This window comes from Rhinolophus hipposideros (genome assembly GCF_964194185.1).
Source record: "Rhinolophus hipposideros genome assembly, chromosome: 9".
NCBI lineage: Eukaryota > Metazoa > Chordata > Mammalia > Chiroptera > Rhinolophidae > Rhinolophus > Rhinolophus hipposideros.
In genome coordinates, this window is record NC_138055.1 from 41,830,528 (window position 1) to 41,846,176 (window position 15,649).

At 39.2% G+C, this 15,649-nt stretch overlaps 1 protein-coding gene across 8 annotated transcripts in view; it reads left to right on the forward strand.

Moving 5' to 3' along the window:
- The first annotated feature begins 1,726 nt into the window (after nucleotides 1-1,726).
- The window catches only part of DNM1L (dynamin 1 like), a 51,746-nt gene continuing 37,823 nt past the window's right edge, over nucleotides 1,727-15,649 (forward strand). For 2 of the 8 annotated variants that reach the window (XM_081060663.1, XM_081060668.1), the window contains exon 1: nucleotides 1,766-1,960. In XM_081060663.1, coding sequence (XP_080916789.1) covers nucleotides 1,859-1,960 — 102 coding nt within the window. In that variant the 5' untranslated portion in view covers nucleotides 1,766-1,858. Of the gene's footprint in view, nucleotides 1,961-15,649 lie in introns of all 8 variants that reach the window. The other 6 variants (XM_081060664.1, XM_081060666.1, XM_081060669.1 and 3 more) reach the window with 6 other exon arrangements.

Below are 15,649 nucleotides of genomic sequence, written 5' to 3' on the forward strand. Positions count from 1 at the left end.
CACAAATATTTTATAATTTAAATGGAAATAGATAATGCCATGTAAAATTCATGACATTTGTCTTTCTGGGATACATGTATGGTTGCTCTTTTAATTTTGCCATTAGCAAATAGGAAAAGACTATGTCTGTTGGAGCCACAAATAAGGGAACACTGGTTGTAGTTGTATCATTTTTGCCTCAGGGCACGGTGCCCCTATGAATCAGTTACTGGTTATACCCATGGAAGTTCACCATGAACCTATCTCTTCTCTTTTGTCTGCTCTGTTTTTTGGAGTTTTGAAATTTTCCCCCACTTTGTCTCTGAAATTTTTGCTTTTAAAAAGAATCAAAGAGCAGGGAATGTTCATAAAACTTGGTATGATGCCAAAACACCATTAGTGGACCTTCAGGTCTTAGCTTAGATGACAGTTCATTCATTTGTTCAAAAATATTTGTTCAGTACATACCATGTGCCCTGCTAAACAAATCAAGCTTGTTCCCCAGGGCTACTGTGTGAGGCTGTGCTGGTGAACGATATACCCACTAAAGTGTAGTGCACAGCTTGCACTACTGCTGGTGGTCTTTGCCCTCATGGAGATTAAATCTAGTGAGTTCTAGGAAGTCTTGAACTTGCACTCCTCCCCCTCAGGCTAGAAAAACTCCTGTTATGTGGTCCATAATACATGCAACCATAGGATTTTACCCATTTATTTATAATGGTCCTCAGTTAGATTGTCAACTCAGAGGGGACTGAGATTGAGACTTTCTTGTTTGTCACTTTCTAAGGACTAAGGATTCATCAATGAATTAAACAGTTAAAAGTCCCTGGCATCTAGGAGCTGATAATCTAGCAAAAGCAGAGAATAAACAAGTTCAATGTGTAGCATGTTAGATGGACATAAATGCTATGGAGAAAAATAAAGCAGGGAAGGGGGTTTTCTCCTCACTTACTTTAGATCTTTGCTCAAATGTCACCTTAAAAAAAAACCAAAAACTTTGAGATAGAAAACCTTGGAGGTTTGGCGTAGAAGAGAGATACTATCTGTCTAAAAAGAAAAACAACATTTAGGAACAGGAACAGTAGGCACACTTAGCAAAATGCTAGAAAGGCAGTTATCAGATCTCCACTTTGCCGGAATCAGGCCACAGCAAGCAACATTTTATACAGACTATGGAAAACAAGGGCCCAGCCTCTCCCCTCTAAAACTCTGACACTTTTAAGATTCTTTTTGAACACGTTTTTACAAAAATCCCGGAGAACCCACATCTTCTAACCTCGGCTCGTTTTGTATTATTGCAAAATAGTACCCCATGCCTTCTACTATCAGCCTACAGACTTTTTGCACCTGGGTGGGGTGTCTGAGGCTGTGGACTGTTTAAGCCTTTCCAACCCGCCCTTGTGGAGAAAGCGTCCTCATAAGGAAATGACACCTTGGATAATCAAGAGATTCTATTGTACTTAACACATGTTCGGGATTTTCCCACCCAATACACCTCAAGGACTGTCATAAATGTATGAGTTTCTTCCTACAATCCGAGCCTCGCTCCTTAGTCTTTTGACAAGAGCCAGGGAGGTAACCCATCCCCAAGCTCATCCCACTCCCGGCTCGGGGTCCGGCCGCACCGCGAAGCCTTCTGGAAGCCGTAGGCCCTGGCTTTCCTCCGCTCCAGAACTACAACTCCCGGCAGGCTTTGTTTCTCGCCACCGCCTTCTTAGCGCACGGCCTGCCGGGAGGGGGCAGGTAGCGGCAGGGCAGGGTCCAATGGGTGCCGGCTCCCGAGGAGAGGGCGGAGGAGAGGAGGAAGGAGGCGGACTCTGGGCCGCGGCCCCATTCATTGCCGCGGCCGGCCGGGCGGGGGTCCTGTGTTTTCGGAGTTATGGAGGCGCTAATTCCTGTTATCAACAAGCTCCAGGACGTCTTCAACACGGTGGGCGCCGATATCATCCAGTTGCCTCAGATCGTCGTGGTGGGAACGCAGGTGAGAGACGAGGGCGACGTCCGCCCAGGCCAGAGCCCGGGGCGCGGCCCTGGTCGGGGCTGCGGGAGCGCACGCTCCGGGGCCAGGCTTTGCGGCCTGTGGCAGGAGGACGCTGCTGGGGGCCCCGGGGTTCCCCGGGCTCTGCCGCGTCCGCTGCCCCGGGCTGCGTTGCATCAGGGCTGGGAATCGGGGCCTGGCCGGGAGGCGAGGGGCGGGCCTGGCGGGTCCCAGGGGCGGGGAGGGGGAAGGACGGCCCGGCGGCGGGCGGAACTGGAGTCCGCGGGGACGGGGCGCGGTGTTCCCCGCAGGCCGCTGCGTCCAAGGGCACCTGGGGGTCGCGCCGCGCACGCGGGGCGCTCTGGCTCGTGGTGGGCCGGCCGGCCCCTGCTTGGCTGGCTGCGGCGCGGCTGGGTGTTTTATTTCCTTCCTTGCGGTGCTCGGGCTGCGGAGTCAGTTTTGGAACTGCAGCTGGGGGCTGAAAAGGCCGCTACCGTGCAGCACCTGAGTGGTTTTCTGCAGCGTAATCGCCAAGGTTTGGAGAACGCCAAAGCAGTTAAAAACCAAAATGCCCTCCAACCACTTGAACCTGGGTATTTGGAAGGAACATCCCAGTTTTTTTTTTTTTTGCGTAGGCTGTAGTTTTTGTCTTCCATCTAAATTGAACGTCAAGGTTCTCTTGTCTTTCCATGTTGGGTGTCTTAAGACATCCTAATTTCTTGTATGTAGAAATGTTGAAGAAATAATGTTGTTTCTAGAGTGACAGAAGTATAAGTTCCATTTTCTCTACGTGCTGCTTTTCTTGGTTGAAGAGGAATCATACGACTTTGATCACAGTTCATAGATGCTAGGGAGTAATTACTACTTAGTATCACGATTTTAAGGCCTTTCATTTCTTGATGGTCATTTCTATTGAGAAGGGGACGGTTCCCGATCATTTTCCACGAGGTGCATCGCTACATCTTGCTACAAAGTTAAAGTATAGAGGAACTTAATGTTTAACTTAATGTTAAAAATGCTACATGTATTTCCAAACATTGGAAACCGTGGAAACCATAGACATCCTGTACTGTGTGTGCTTTTAAAGAGTTAAAGCAATAGAAATTACTGCAGAAACAAATTTCCTTGGTCTGCTATAAGATCTGTATAGATTCCATTCAGTCCTGCCTACACATATTGTAGTATTTGTAACTTTTAATATTTGTAATGATTGGCAACTCTCAATCATCAACATATAACAGATTATGAGTAATGTTTTTATTGAGAGCATTTTGTTCACTTCTGTGGTCCTATTCCTTGCCCACGGAACAGACTGCGGTATGCAGTAGGTGCTCCATAAATATTTTGAGTAAATATGTTCACTGAAACAAGACAATACTTTAAAACACTGAGACTTTTATCATCAAAACCTGTTTTGTAAATGGAATCAGAGGAGATGATATAAATCAAATCTTCTTTGGTGGTATTTTCAAGGTGTTTTGTAGCGGTAGACTGGAAACTTTCCATATATGAGGTGTGGTCAAAAAAGATGGTGAATGTTTAAATAAAAAAAATTTACTAAAGTAAAAGACCCATTACCATTAATCCTCCTCAAAATACTACCCTTCGCTTGGAACACTTATCTTCTTGCTACTTTTTGAAACAGTTCTGGAAATCGCCTTTTGTGAGTGTCTTTAGTTGCACTGTCAGGGCTGCCTCCATGTCTTGAATCATTTTGACTTCAGGAAAGAGCCACAAGTCTTACGGTTCCACATCCAGTGAATAAGGTGGATGAGGGCACACTGTAATGTTTTTATTTGACAGAAATTGCCATACCAGAAGTGATGTGTGACACGGAGTGTTGTCAGGATAGAGGATGATTTACGGCACACTTTAAAACATACCTTCTCTCAACCACAGCTCACGCCTGACTGACTGCACCAAACAAATTGAAGCTTGTCACACAGTTACTAAGGTTCAATGCACCCGTATTAAAGATCCCTGCCTTTCTATCTGGTGGCACTCAGCAGCAGCAGTCACCGTATTTGTTAATCACAACAGAAAGGCTCCGTGTCACACATCGCTTCTGGTATATGGCAATTTCTGTTAAATAAAAACATTACATTGTGTCCTCATCCACCTTATTTACTGGAGCTGTCATTATGAGCCTTCTGCCTCTTACTCAAAGTTAAAATAACCATGAAAGATAAACGTTTTGAATTGATTTAGGTCATCATTGAAGCAGCCACAACAGCTCAACTAAAGACATGAAAGAGGACTTCCAGAACTGCTTCAGAAAGTGGAAAGAATGATGGGGGATAAGTGTGTTCGAAGCAAGGGGTATTTTGAGGGGGATTAATAGCAATATGTCTTTTACTGTAATACATTTTTTTTAAAAAAATCGTTTATTGGGGTGATAATTGTTAGTAAAGTTACATAGATTTCAGGTGTTACATAGATTTCAGGTGTACAATTCTGTAATAATACATCATCTATATCTCACAATGTGTGTTCACCACCCAGAGTCAGTTCTCCTTCCATCACCATATGTTTGATCCCCCTTACCCTCATCTCCCTTCCCCCACCCCCTTTACCCTCTGGTAACCACTAAACTATTGTCTGTGTCTATGAGTTTTTGTTTCTTCATTTGTTTGTCTTGTTCTTTTGTTGTTTTCAGTTTTATATACCACATATCAGTGAAATCATATGGTTCTCTACTTTGTCTGATGTATTTTGCTTGGCATTATACTCTCAAGAGCCATCCATGTTGTCACAAATGTTCCTATATCATCTTTTCTTACCGCCGAATAGTATTCCATTGTGTATATATACCACAACTTCTTTATCCATTCATCTATTGAAAGACATTTTGGTTGTTTCCATGTCTTGGCCACCGTAAATAAAGCTGCAATGAACATTGGAGCACACGTGTCTTTATGGATAAATGTTTTCAGGTTTTTTGGGTAGATACCCAGGAGAGGGATTGCTGGGTCATACGGTAATTCTATTCGTAATTTTTTGAGGAACCTCCACACTGCCTTCTATAACGGCTGCACCAATCTGCATTCCCACCAACAGTGTATGAGGGTTCCTTTTTCTTCACTGCCTCTCCAACACTTGTTACTATTTGTTTTGTTGATGATGGCCATTCTGACTGGGGTGAGTTGATATCTCATTGTGGTTTTTATTTGTATTTCTCTGATGATTAGTGATACTGAGCAATTTTTTCATATGTCGATCGGCAATTTGTATGTCCTCTTTGGAGAAATGTCTCTTCAGGTTGTTTTTCGTTGTTGAGTTGTATGAGTTCCTTGTATATTTTGGATATTAGCCCCTTATCGGAGGTGTTTGCAAAAATCTTCTCCCATTCAGTTGGTTGCCTCTTTATTTTGCCGATGGTTTCTTTTGCTGTGCGGAAACTTTTAAGTTTCATATAGTCCCATTCATTTCAGCTTTTACTTCCCTTGCCTTTGGAGTCAAATTCATAAAATGCTCTTTGAACCCGAGGTCCATAAGTTTAGTACCTATGTTTTCTTCTATGCAGTTTATTGTTTCAGATCTTATGTTTTGGTCTTTGATCCATTTTGAATTAATTTTGGTACATGGTGATAGATAGCAGTCCAGTTTCATTCTTTTCCAATTCTCCGAGCACCATTTATTGAAGAGGCTGTCTTTCCTCCATTGTATGTTTTTAGCTTCTTTGTCAAAAATTATCTGTCCATATTTATGTGGGTTTATTTCTGGGTTCTCAATTCTATTCCATTGGTCTATGTATCTGTTTTTCTGCCAATACCATGCTGTTTTGATATTGTAGCCCTGTAGTACAAGTTAAAGTCAGGGAGTGTGATACCTCCAGCATTGTTCTTTTTTCTTAGGATTGCTTTGGCTATTCGGGGTCTTTTGTGGTTCCTTACAAATCTGATGATTTTTTTTTTTGTTCTGTTTCTTTGAAAAATGCCATTGAGATTTTGATGGGGATTGCATTAAATCTGTATATTGCTTTGGGTAGTATGGCCATTTTAATTATGTTGATTCTTCCAATCCATGAGCACGGAATGTCTTTCCATTTCTTTGTGTCTTCTTTAATTTCTTTTAAAAGTGTCTTACAGTTTTCAGCATATAGGTCTTTCACACCCTTGGTTAAATTTATTCCTAGGTATTTTATTCTTTTTGTTGCAATTGCAAAAGAAATTGTTTTTTTTATTTCTTTTTTTGAGATTTCATTGCTAGTATATAGGAATGCAATGAACTTTTGTATGTGGATTTTGTAGCTGGAAACTTTACTGTATTCGTCTATTGTTTCTAATAGCTTTTTGGTGGAGTCCTTAGGGTTTCCTATATACAGCATCATGTCATCTGCAAAGAGTGACAGTTTAACTTCTACATTCCTAATTTGGATGCCTTTTATTTCTCTTGCTTGATTGCTCTGGCAAGGACTTCCAACACTATGTTGAAAAGCAGAGGTGATAGGGGACAGCCCTGTCATGTTCCTGAACGTAGAGCAAAGGACTTCAGTCTTTCACCATTAATTATGAGATTAGCTGAGGGTTTGTCATATATGGTGTAATCATAAATGGATGTTCATCTTGACGCTTTTTCTGCATCAGTTGATACAATCATGATTTTTTTGTCCTTTATTTTGTTTATGTGATGTATCACATTGATGGATTTGTGTATGTTGAACCATCCTTGTGCCCCTGGGATGAACCCCACTTGGTCGTGATGAATAATCTTTTTAATGCTTTGTTGCATTCGATTTGCTAGAATTTTGCTTAGGATTTTTGCATCTGTATTCATCAGAGATATTGGTCTGTAATTTTTTTTGTGTGTGTTATCTTTACCAGGTTTTGGAATCAGGGTAATGTTGACCTCATAAAATGAGTTAGGGAGTATTTTCTCTTCTTCAGTTTTTTGGAAGATTTTGAGAGGTATTAGATCCTCTTTGAAGGTTTGGTAGAATTCACTAGTGAAGCCATCTGATCCTGGACTTTTGCTTTTGGGAAGGTTTTGGATGACTGATTCAATTTCGTTACTGGTGATCAGTCTGTTTAGATTTTCCAATTCTTCGTGGTTTAGCCTAGGAAGGCTATGTGTTTCTAAGAACTTGTCCATTTCTTCTAGGTTATTAAATTTGGTGGCGTTTAGTCCTTCATAGTATTCTTGGATGATCCTTTGTATTTCTGTGGCATCCGTTATAGCTTTCCTTTTTTCATTTCTGATTTTATTAGTGTTTTCTCTCTTTTTATCTTAGTGAGTCTAGCCAAGCATTTGTCAATTTTGTTAATCTTTTCAAAGAACCAGCTCTTTGTCACATTAATTTTTTCTATTGTCTTTTTGTTCTCTATTTCATTTAGTTCTGCTCTGATTTTTATTATTTTCTTCTGCTGACCTTGGGTTTCACTTGTTCTTGTTTTTCTTGTTCTTTAAGGTGTAATGTGAGGTTATTTATTTGGGATTTTTCTTGTTTCTTGAGATAGGCCTGTAGTGATATAAATTTTCCTCTTAGGACTGCTTTTGCTGTATCCCAAAAACTTTGGTAGGATATATTTTCATACTCATTTGTTTCTATGTATCTTTTGATCTCCTCTAATTTCTTCTTTGACCTGGTCATTTTTTAAGAGTATGTTGTTTAATCTCCAAGTATTTGTGGTTTTTCCTGCTTTCTTTTTGTAGTTGATATCCAATTTCAAAGCCTTGTGACCAGAGAATATGCTTGGTGTGATTTCAATCTTCTTAAATTTGCTGAGGGTGATTTTATGTCCCAATATATGGTCTATCCTTGAGAATGTTCCATGTACACTAGAAAAAAAATGTATAGTCTGATGTTTTAGGATGAAGTGCTCTATAAATGTCAATTATGTCCATTTCACCTAATGTGTCATTTAGGGCTGATATTTCTTTATTTATTTTCTATTTGGATGATCTATCCATAGCTGTCAATGATGTATTTAAGTCCCCTAGTATAATTGTGTTTTGGTCATGTTAGTTATGTTAGTAGTTGCTTGGTATATTTTGGTGCTCCCTGATTGGGGGCATAAATATTGATGACTATTACGTCTTCTTGTTGTATAGTCCCCTTTACCATTATGAAATGTCCATCTTTGTCTCTTGTTATCTTTTTCACCCTGAAGTCTGTTTCATCTGATATCATTATGGCTACACCTGATTTTTTCTGGATACCATTTGCTTAGAGTGTCAATTTCCACCCTTTCATTTTGAGTCTATGCTTGTCCTTGTAGTTGAGATGTGTCTCTTGGAGACAGCATATGGTTGGATTTAATTTTTTGATCCAATCTGCTATTCTGTGCCTTTTTATTGGTGAATTCAGTCCATTTACATTTAGGGTGATTATTGATATGTGAGGATTTCCTACCATTCTGTCTTCAGTTTTCTGGTAAGACTGTGTCTCCGTTGTTTCTTTGCCTTTTTTTTGTTGTCTGTTATTTCTGTGTGGTGGTATTCTATGATATTTCCCTCTGTTTCTTCTTTTATTACATTATATATTTCAGTTCTGGCTTTTTTTTTAGTGGTTACCATTAAGTTTATGTAAAAGAAAGTTTGATATTTAGAGTATTCCATTTTCTTCAGCACGCTTATTTTCTCCATTCCCATATTTCCATTCAGGCCTTTACTCTCTCTCCTTTTTATGTTTTGGTTGCCACAAATTGTCCCTGTTGATGGTGGTCAAATAGCCTCCTTTAGTATTTCTTGTAGTGCAGGTCATGTATTAGAAAATTCCTTCAACTTCTGTATATCTGGAAAGGTCTTTATTCCAGCTTCATAGCTAAAGATTATCTTTGCTGGGTATATTATTCTTGGCTCATAATTTCTCTCTTTCAATAATTTGAATATTTGGTTCCACTCCCTCCTGGCTTGTAAAGTTTCTGCTGAAAACTCTGATGATAATCTAATGGGCTTTCCTTTGTAGGTTACCGTCTTCTTTTTCCTGGCTGCCTTGAGGATTCTTTCTTTGTCGTTGATTTTTGACAGCTTTGATACAATGTGCCTTGGAGAAGGCCTGTTGGGATTGAGGTAATTAGGTATTCTATTTGCTTCTTGGATTCGAGGATCCAGTTCTGTCCACAAGTTTGGGAAGCTCTCATTGACTATTTGTTTGAATATACTTTCTGTTCCCTTCTCCCTTTCTTCCCCTTCTGGCATTCCCATTATTCTTATATTGCTCTTTCTGATGGAGTCAGAAAGTTCTTGTAGAGTTCTTTCATTCTTTTAAGTCTCAAGTCTCTTCTTTCAGCCCAGTCATTTCCAGGTTTCTATCTTTGATGTCACTGATCCTTCCTCCCTGTGGTCAACTCTACTACCTAAGGTGGCTATTTCATTCTTCATTTCTTCTATTGAGTTCTTAATCTCCAGAAATTCCATTTGGTTCTTTTCTAAAATGTCAATCTCTTTGGTAAAATGTTAATGTTGTTCTTTGATTGTGTTTCTGAGTTAAACTGCCTTTCTGTGTTTTCTTGCATCTCGTTGAGTTTTTTCAGAACTGCAATCTTGAATTCTCTGTCATTTAAGTCACATATTTCCATATCTTTAAGTTCATTTTCTGGACACTTCATTTTCTTTCTGAGCTGTCTTGTTGCCTTGGTTATTCATGGCAATTAATGATTTATTATTTCTCTTCCTAGATAATCTACAGGAGTGGGTTCTGCAACAGGTTGATAGGACGAGGTCTTTTGTTTTCCAGTACTTGTTGGTAGAATGTTTTATCTTCTCTCCAACTGCAGCCTTTTTTTCTCTCTCACTCTGTAGTGTCATGTTTTCTCTGCACTATTCCAGCTTCTCACACAATAGGGGGATTCCCTGGAAGGTGGGCTTCTCCTCTGTTAATAGTTCGCCTGGGTCACAGGGCGCCCTGTCCCTGTGGGGATGCAGAGAGCTTTTGAAGTTCCAAAGCTCTTTCTGCACCAGATTCAGAGCCCGTGTGTTTCAACAGTTCTGTTTACTCCTGCAGGGATCTGCCCAGGTAGGTGGGGCCAGGGGCGGGGTGAGTTGTGAGAGGTGGCCCAGAGCAATGGCGGCGACCACCACCACTGCTGGTCCTGCTTCCACAGCTCCCTCCCCCTTGCCGGAAGTAGTTGGGCTGTGAATCTGTATCTGCGGTCCACAGTTCTCAGAGCTGCAAATATTCTGTTCTTTTGATTTGACGCTGCTAGTATTCTGCTTCTAGCACCGGGCAGGTGGGGGCGGGCGAACTCTGGGAGGGTAGGGAGGGGGGGGCTAGTCTCAGTGCCTAAGGCTTCTGTTCTCTGCTCCGCAGTGAGGGCTTAAACCACTGTTTTCAGCCTTTTTCCCTCAGTCTTTTCTCTGAGGTCTCTGCCGTGAGCGTTGGGTTCAGCTGTGTTATATGCTGCCCCCTCAGCCCTGTGGGCCGTAAGCGGAGCCCTAGCAGTCTGAGTTTTTCCCTCTCTCGCAGCTGCGGTAGTTCCAGGATGCAGCGAGCTCGGAGCACTGAGCTAGGTCTGCGTCCTGAACCCTCGCGGCTCCTTCTCTGCACTTCTCCCTTCCCTCCTCCCCCGCTCGTGCGATTCTCCCACCTTTAGGTGAATTTAGTATTGGGCCTCTTCATCTTGCCTGTCTGCTGTACAGGGAGTCCTTTGTGGAGTTATAGTTGTTCCATTTGTTGTAATTCCAGGGGAGGTTTACAGAGGCTAACCTCATGCCACCATTTTTGTGACGTCATCCTCTGCAATACATTTTTTCAATTTAAAGATTCACCAGTTTTTTTTACCATCTAGTATGCCTATTTTTAAGAGATTCTCAATACTTTTAAAGCTTGAAACAGTAAAAGAATATTGTGTGTGTGTGTCAACATTGTTTTAAAGTCAAGGAACACTTTTTACACAGAATAGTTTATTTCAGTAAGTAAACCTGTTGGGTGAAATTGGGAGGGGCAGGGTAGCCACTGATATGTACTAGCAAAAACCACTCTAGTAGTGACAGTTTCATGCTACATTTGCATGTTGATGTTTGAAATTACTCAGAAGGAAAATTACTCAGTTTTTAGATTTGCTTTAATGAAAGTTATCTTTATTTAGGTCTTTATTAGCTGAAATTCAGCCCTTTATTATTCAGGTACAGAAGAAGTAGGTAAGAACAGAAACAGTATCTTTTTTCCACATTTTCCTCTACATGTTGGAAAAATCTCTTTTACTTGATTTGAATGCAAGTACTTTGTCATCTGTGCCATTTAGTGTTGTGTAAAATACATAGAGCACACACCTCACAATCATATTTAATGAGTAGTGTACAGTGAATGAGTTACCGACATAAAAAGCATTCTGTACTTATTTCTAACTGGTAAACTCAGTGGCAGTGATAATGTCTTCATAATACAGGTATAGTCTGTATCTTACACATTACCTATACCTTAAATGGCTGCAGGTCCCATTTGTTGAACTTTTTAGAACAGTGATTCTCAAACTTAGTGTATATAAGAATCACTTTGAAAATAAGTTTCCTGGACTCCATCCCCAGAGATTTCGATTTTCTAAGTCTGGTGTGGGCCAGGCACAACAGGTGATTCTGATGTCGATGGTTTGTAGATCCTAATTTGAAAAGTATATCAGTGAGTCTTTGATTTTAAAATGCATGAAACTGGTAAAGGCAGGGAAGGGAAACTGAGTCTAAAGGCATACCACCATCTAGTAGCATGTTGAGCTCGGTGGCATTCTTGCTCCAAAGTATCAACTCCCAAGCAACCTTTTCTGACCCCTAAATGTTTTAAAATTTGATGTCTTAAATTGCCCAATACTTATTCGGGGCCTAGAGAGTCGGAGGAGTTGAGGAGAGAGAATCATGTTTACAACTATGGATCATTCACAGCTTTTATGATTTAGCTAAATAAATTACTTTCCTCTTTCTCTAGTTGAGATCTTCTATGTGGAAAGAACAGAAAATGGGGAGAGAAAGGTTGATACTTTTGACTATGGTGTACTTTGGAGGTGGAGGAGGAGATAAGACTTAAATAACTTTTGTGAGTCAGCTTGAGAAATTTAATCACTATTTGTTAAATTGAGAATTGGGAGGGGAAGCCCTCTAGGCATGTAATCCAAACCACCACCCAGGATAAGAATCCCAATGCAGATAACATGAACCTGAGACTTTGGCTCAGTGTTGCTACTCTGTTTCCCTGAAAATAAGACGTAGCCGGGCCATCAGCTCTAATGTGTCTTTTGAAGCAAAAATTAATATAAAACCTGGTATTGTTGTATTATATTATTATATGTATTGTATTATCACCTCATATCATATGATATCATACCAAGTCTTATAGTAAAATAAGGCCGGGTCTTAATATAAGACCGGTTTTAATATAACATAGTATAATATAATATAATACTGGGTCTTAATTTTTGCTCCAAAAGATGCATTAGAGCTGATTGTCCGGCTAGGTCTGATTTTTTTGGGGAAACACGGTAGTTTTATTAACTAAGAAAACATTCTTCCCTGGGAGCTCTTAGGTCTGTAGCATTTTATCGTTTGGATCCAATGTGTTTTAAACGTCAGAACGATTTTAAGTTTGCCAGTAGGTAGAGGAATTGTGATAGAGATGGCATTGCATCTGTACATTGCTTTGGGCAGTATAGACATTTTAACAATATTCTTCTAATCCATGGGCACAGAATGTCTTTCCATTTATTTATGTCTTCAGTTTCTTTCATCGGTGTCTTATAGTTTTCAATGTACAGGTATTTTACTTCCTCGGTTAAATTTTTTCCTATTCTTTTTGATGCAATTGTAAGTTGGATTTTTTCTTAATTTCTCTTTCTGATAATTCATTATTAGTGTATAGAAACAACTAATTTCTGTGTATTGCTTTTGTATCCTGGAACTTTACTGAATTTGTTGATTAGTTGTAACCAGTTTTTGGTGGAGTGCTTAGGGTTATCTATACGTATATCACGTCATCAGCAAATAGTGACAGTTTTACTTTTTTCTTTCTGATTTGGATGCCTTTTATTTCTTTTTCTTGTCTAATTGCTTAAAATGTCCAATGCTATGCTGAATAAAACTGATGAGGGTGGGCATCCTTGTCATGTTGCTGACCTTAGAAGACTAGCTTTCAGCTTTTCACTGTTGCTTATGAAGTTAGCTGTGGGTTTGTCACATGTGGCCTTTATTATGTTGAGATATCTTCCTTCTTAACCTACTCTGCTGAGAGTTTTTATCATGAATAGATGTTGAATTTTGTCAAGTGCTTTTTCTGCATCTGTTGAGATGGTCATATAGTTTTTGTCCTTCATTTTGTTAAAGTGGTGTATCACACTAATTAATTTGTGGATGTTGAAATAACATCCTGCATCTCTGAAATTAGTCCCATTGATCATGGTGTATGATCCTTTTAATGTATTGTTGAATTCGGTTTTCTAAGTTGTTGTGGAGGCTTTTTTTATATCTATGTTCATAAGGAATACTGGCTACTTATAGTGTCCTTGTCTGGTTTTCTTGTCAGGGTAATGCTGGCCTTGTAAAATGAGTTTGGAAGTGTTCTCCAATTTTTTGGAAGAGTTTGAGAAAGTTAAGTATTAATTCTTCTTTAATATTTGGTAGAATTCACTAGTGAAGGCATCTGTTCCTGGACTTTTGTTCATTGGGAGGTTTTTCATTACTGATTCAATCTCCTTGCTAGTAGTTGGTCTGTTAGATTTTGTTTCTTCACAGATTCAGACTTGGTAGGTGTATGTTTCTAGGAATAGGAGGTCTTGCAATTAAGTTTGCGAACACGTTGCCACAATGTTGCTAACCTTTTTTGATATCAGAGGGATTATTCATTATGAATTTGTAACAACTGGACTAACAGGTAACCAAGTTTACTATTTGGAATTGCTGAAAAGGCTGCTTGAAAAAGTTTAGAGGACCTGAACTTTTCGCCAACAATTCATGGCTCTTGAATCACGACAATGCACCAGCTCACACGGCACTGTCTGTGAGGGAGTTTTTAGCCAGTAAACAAACAAATGGATTGGAACACCCTTCCTACTCACCTGATCTGGCCCCAATGACTTCTTTCTTTACCTGAAGGTAAAGAAAATATTGAAAGGAAAACATTTTGATGACATTCAGGACATCAAGGGTAGTAAGACGACAGCTCTGATGGCCATTCCAGAAAAAGATTTCCAAAATTTCTTTGAAGGGTGGACTAGGCGCTGGCATTGGTGCATAGCTTCCCAAGGGGAGTACTTTCTGACCGTACTGATATTCAGCAATGAGGTATGTAGCACATTTTCTAGGATGAGTTCGCGAACTTAATTGTCAGTCCTTGTATCCGTTTCTTCTAGGTTGTCCAATTTATTGGTTTATAATTGTTTTTAGTAGTCTCATATGATCTCTTGTATTTCTGTGGTATCAGTTGTAACGTCTCTTCTTTCATTTCTGATTTTATTTATTGAGTTCTGTCTCTTTTTCTTGGTGAGTGTAGCCAAATATTTGTTTATTTAATCTCAAACAAGCAAACAAACCATCTTAGTTTTAATTATCTTTTTCTAGTGGTCTTTTTAGTCTCTATTTCATTTATATCCCCTCTGATCTTTGATATTTTGTTCCTTTATCACTAACTTTGGGCTTAATTTGTTACTATTTTTTTAGTTACTTAAGATCTAAAGTTTGTTTATTTGAGATCTTATTTCTTGATATAGGCATTTATTTCTATGAACTTCCCTGTTGGGACTGCTTTTGCAGCACCCCTGAAGTTTGGTATGTTGTACTTTTGTTTTCATTTGTCTAAAGATGTTTTTTGATTCCTCCTTTCATTCTTTGGTTGTTCAGTAGCATGTTGTTTAATCTTCACATATTTGGGAATGTTGGTTTTCTTATAATTGATTTCTAGCTTCATATCATTGTGGTTGGAAAAAATGTTTGAGATGATTTCAGTCTTCTTAAATTAATTAAGGCTTGTTTTATGGCCTAACATGATTATCCTGAAGGATGTTCCATGTGGGCTTGAAAAGAATGTGTAGTCTGTTGGATGGCATGTTCTGTGTATATCTGATAAGTCCATCTGGTCTAATGTGTCATTTAAGGCCACTGTTTCTTTCTTTCTTTTTTTTTTAAGGCCACTGTTTCTTTATTGATTTTCTGTTTGGATGTTCTGTATGTTGATAAATATAGGGTATTAAAGTCTACTATTATTGGATTGTTTATTTCTCCCTTTAGGTCTGTTAATAATTGCTTTATATATTTAGTGCTTCTATGTTGGATACATAAATATTTACAAATGTGTATTTTGTTGGACTGATCCCTTTATTATTATATAATAATGGTCTTCTTTGTCTCTTAATACAGTCCTTGTCTTAAAGTCTATTTTGTCTGCTATACGTATTGCTACCACAGGTTTCTTTTGGTTTCCATTTGCGTGGAATATTTTTCCATCCCTTCACATTCTGTCTGTGTGTGTCCTTACATCTGAAGTGAGTCCCTTGTAGACAACATATAGATGGGTCTTGTTTTTTAAATCCATTCAGCTACTTTGTCTTTTGGTTGGAGAATGTCCATTTACATTTAAAGTAATTATTGATAGGTATGAATTTATTGCCATTTTCTTAATTGTTTTCTGTTTTATAATTTCTTTTATTCCTTTCTGCTCTCTTCCTTTGTGGATTTTCTGTAGTGGTATGTTTAGATTATCTTTTGTGTATCTACAATAGGTTTTTGTTTGTAGGTACCATGAAATTTACATAGCAGCCTTTTTAACTTTTTTAT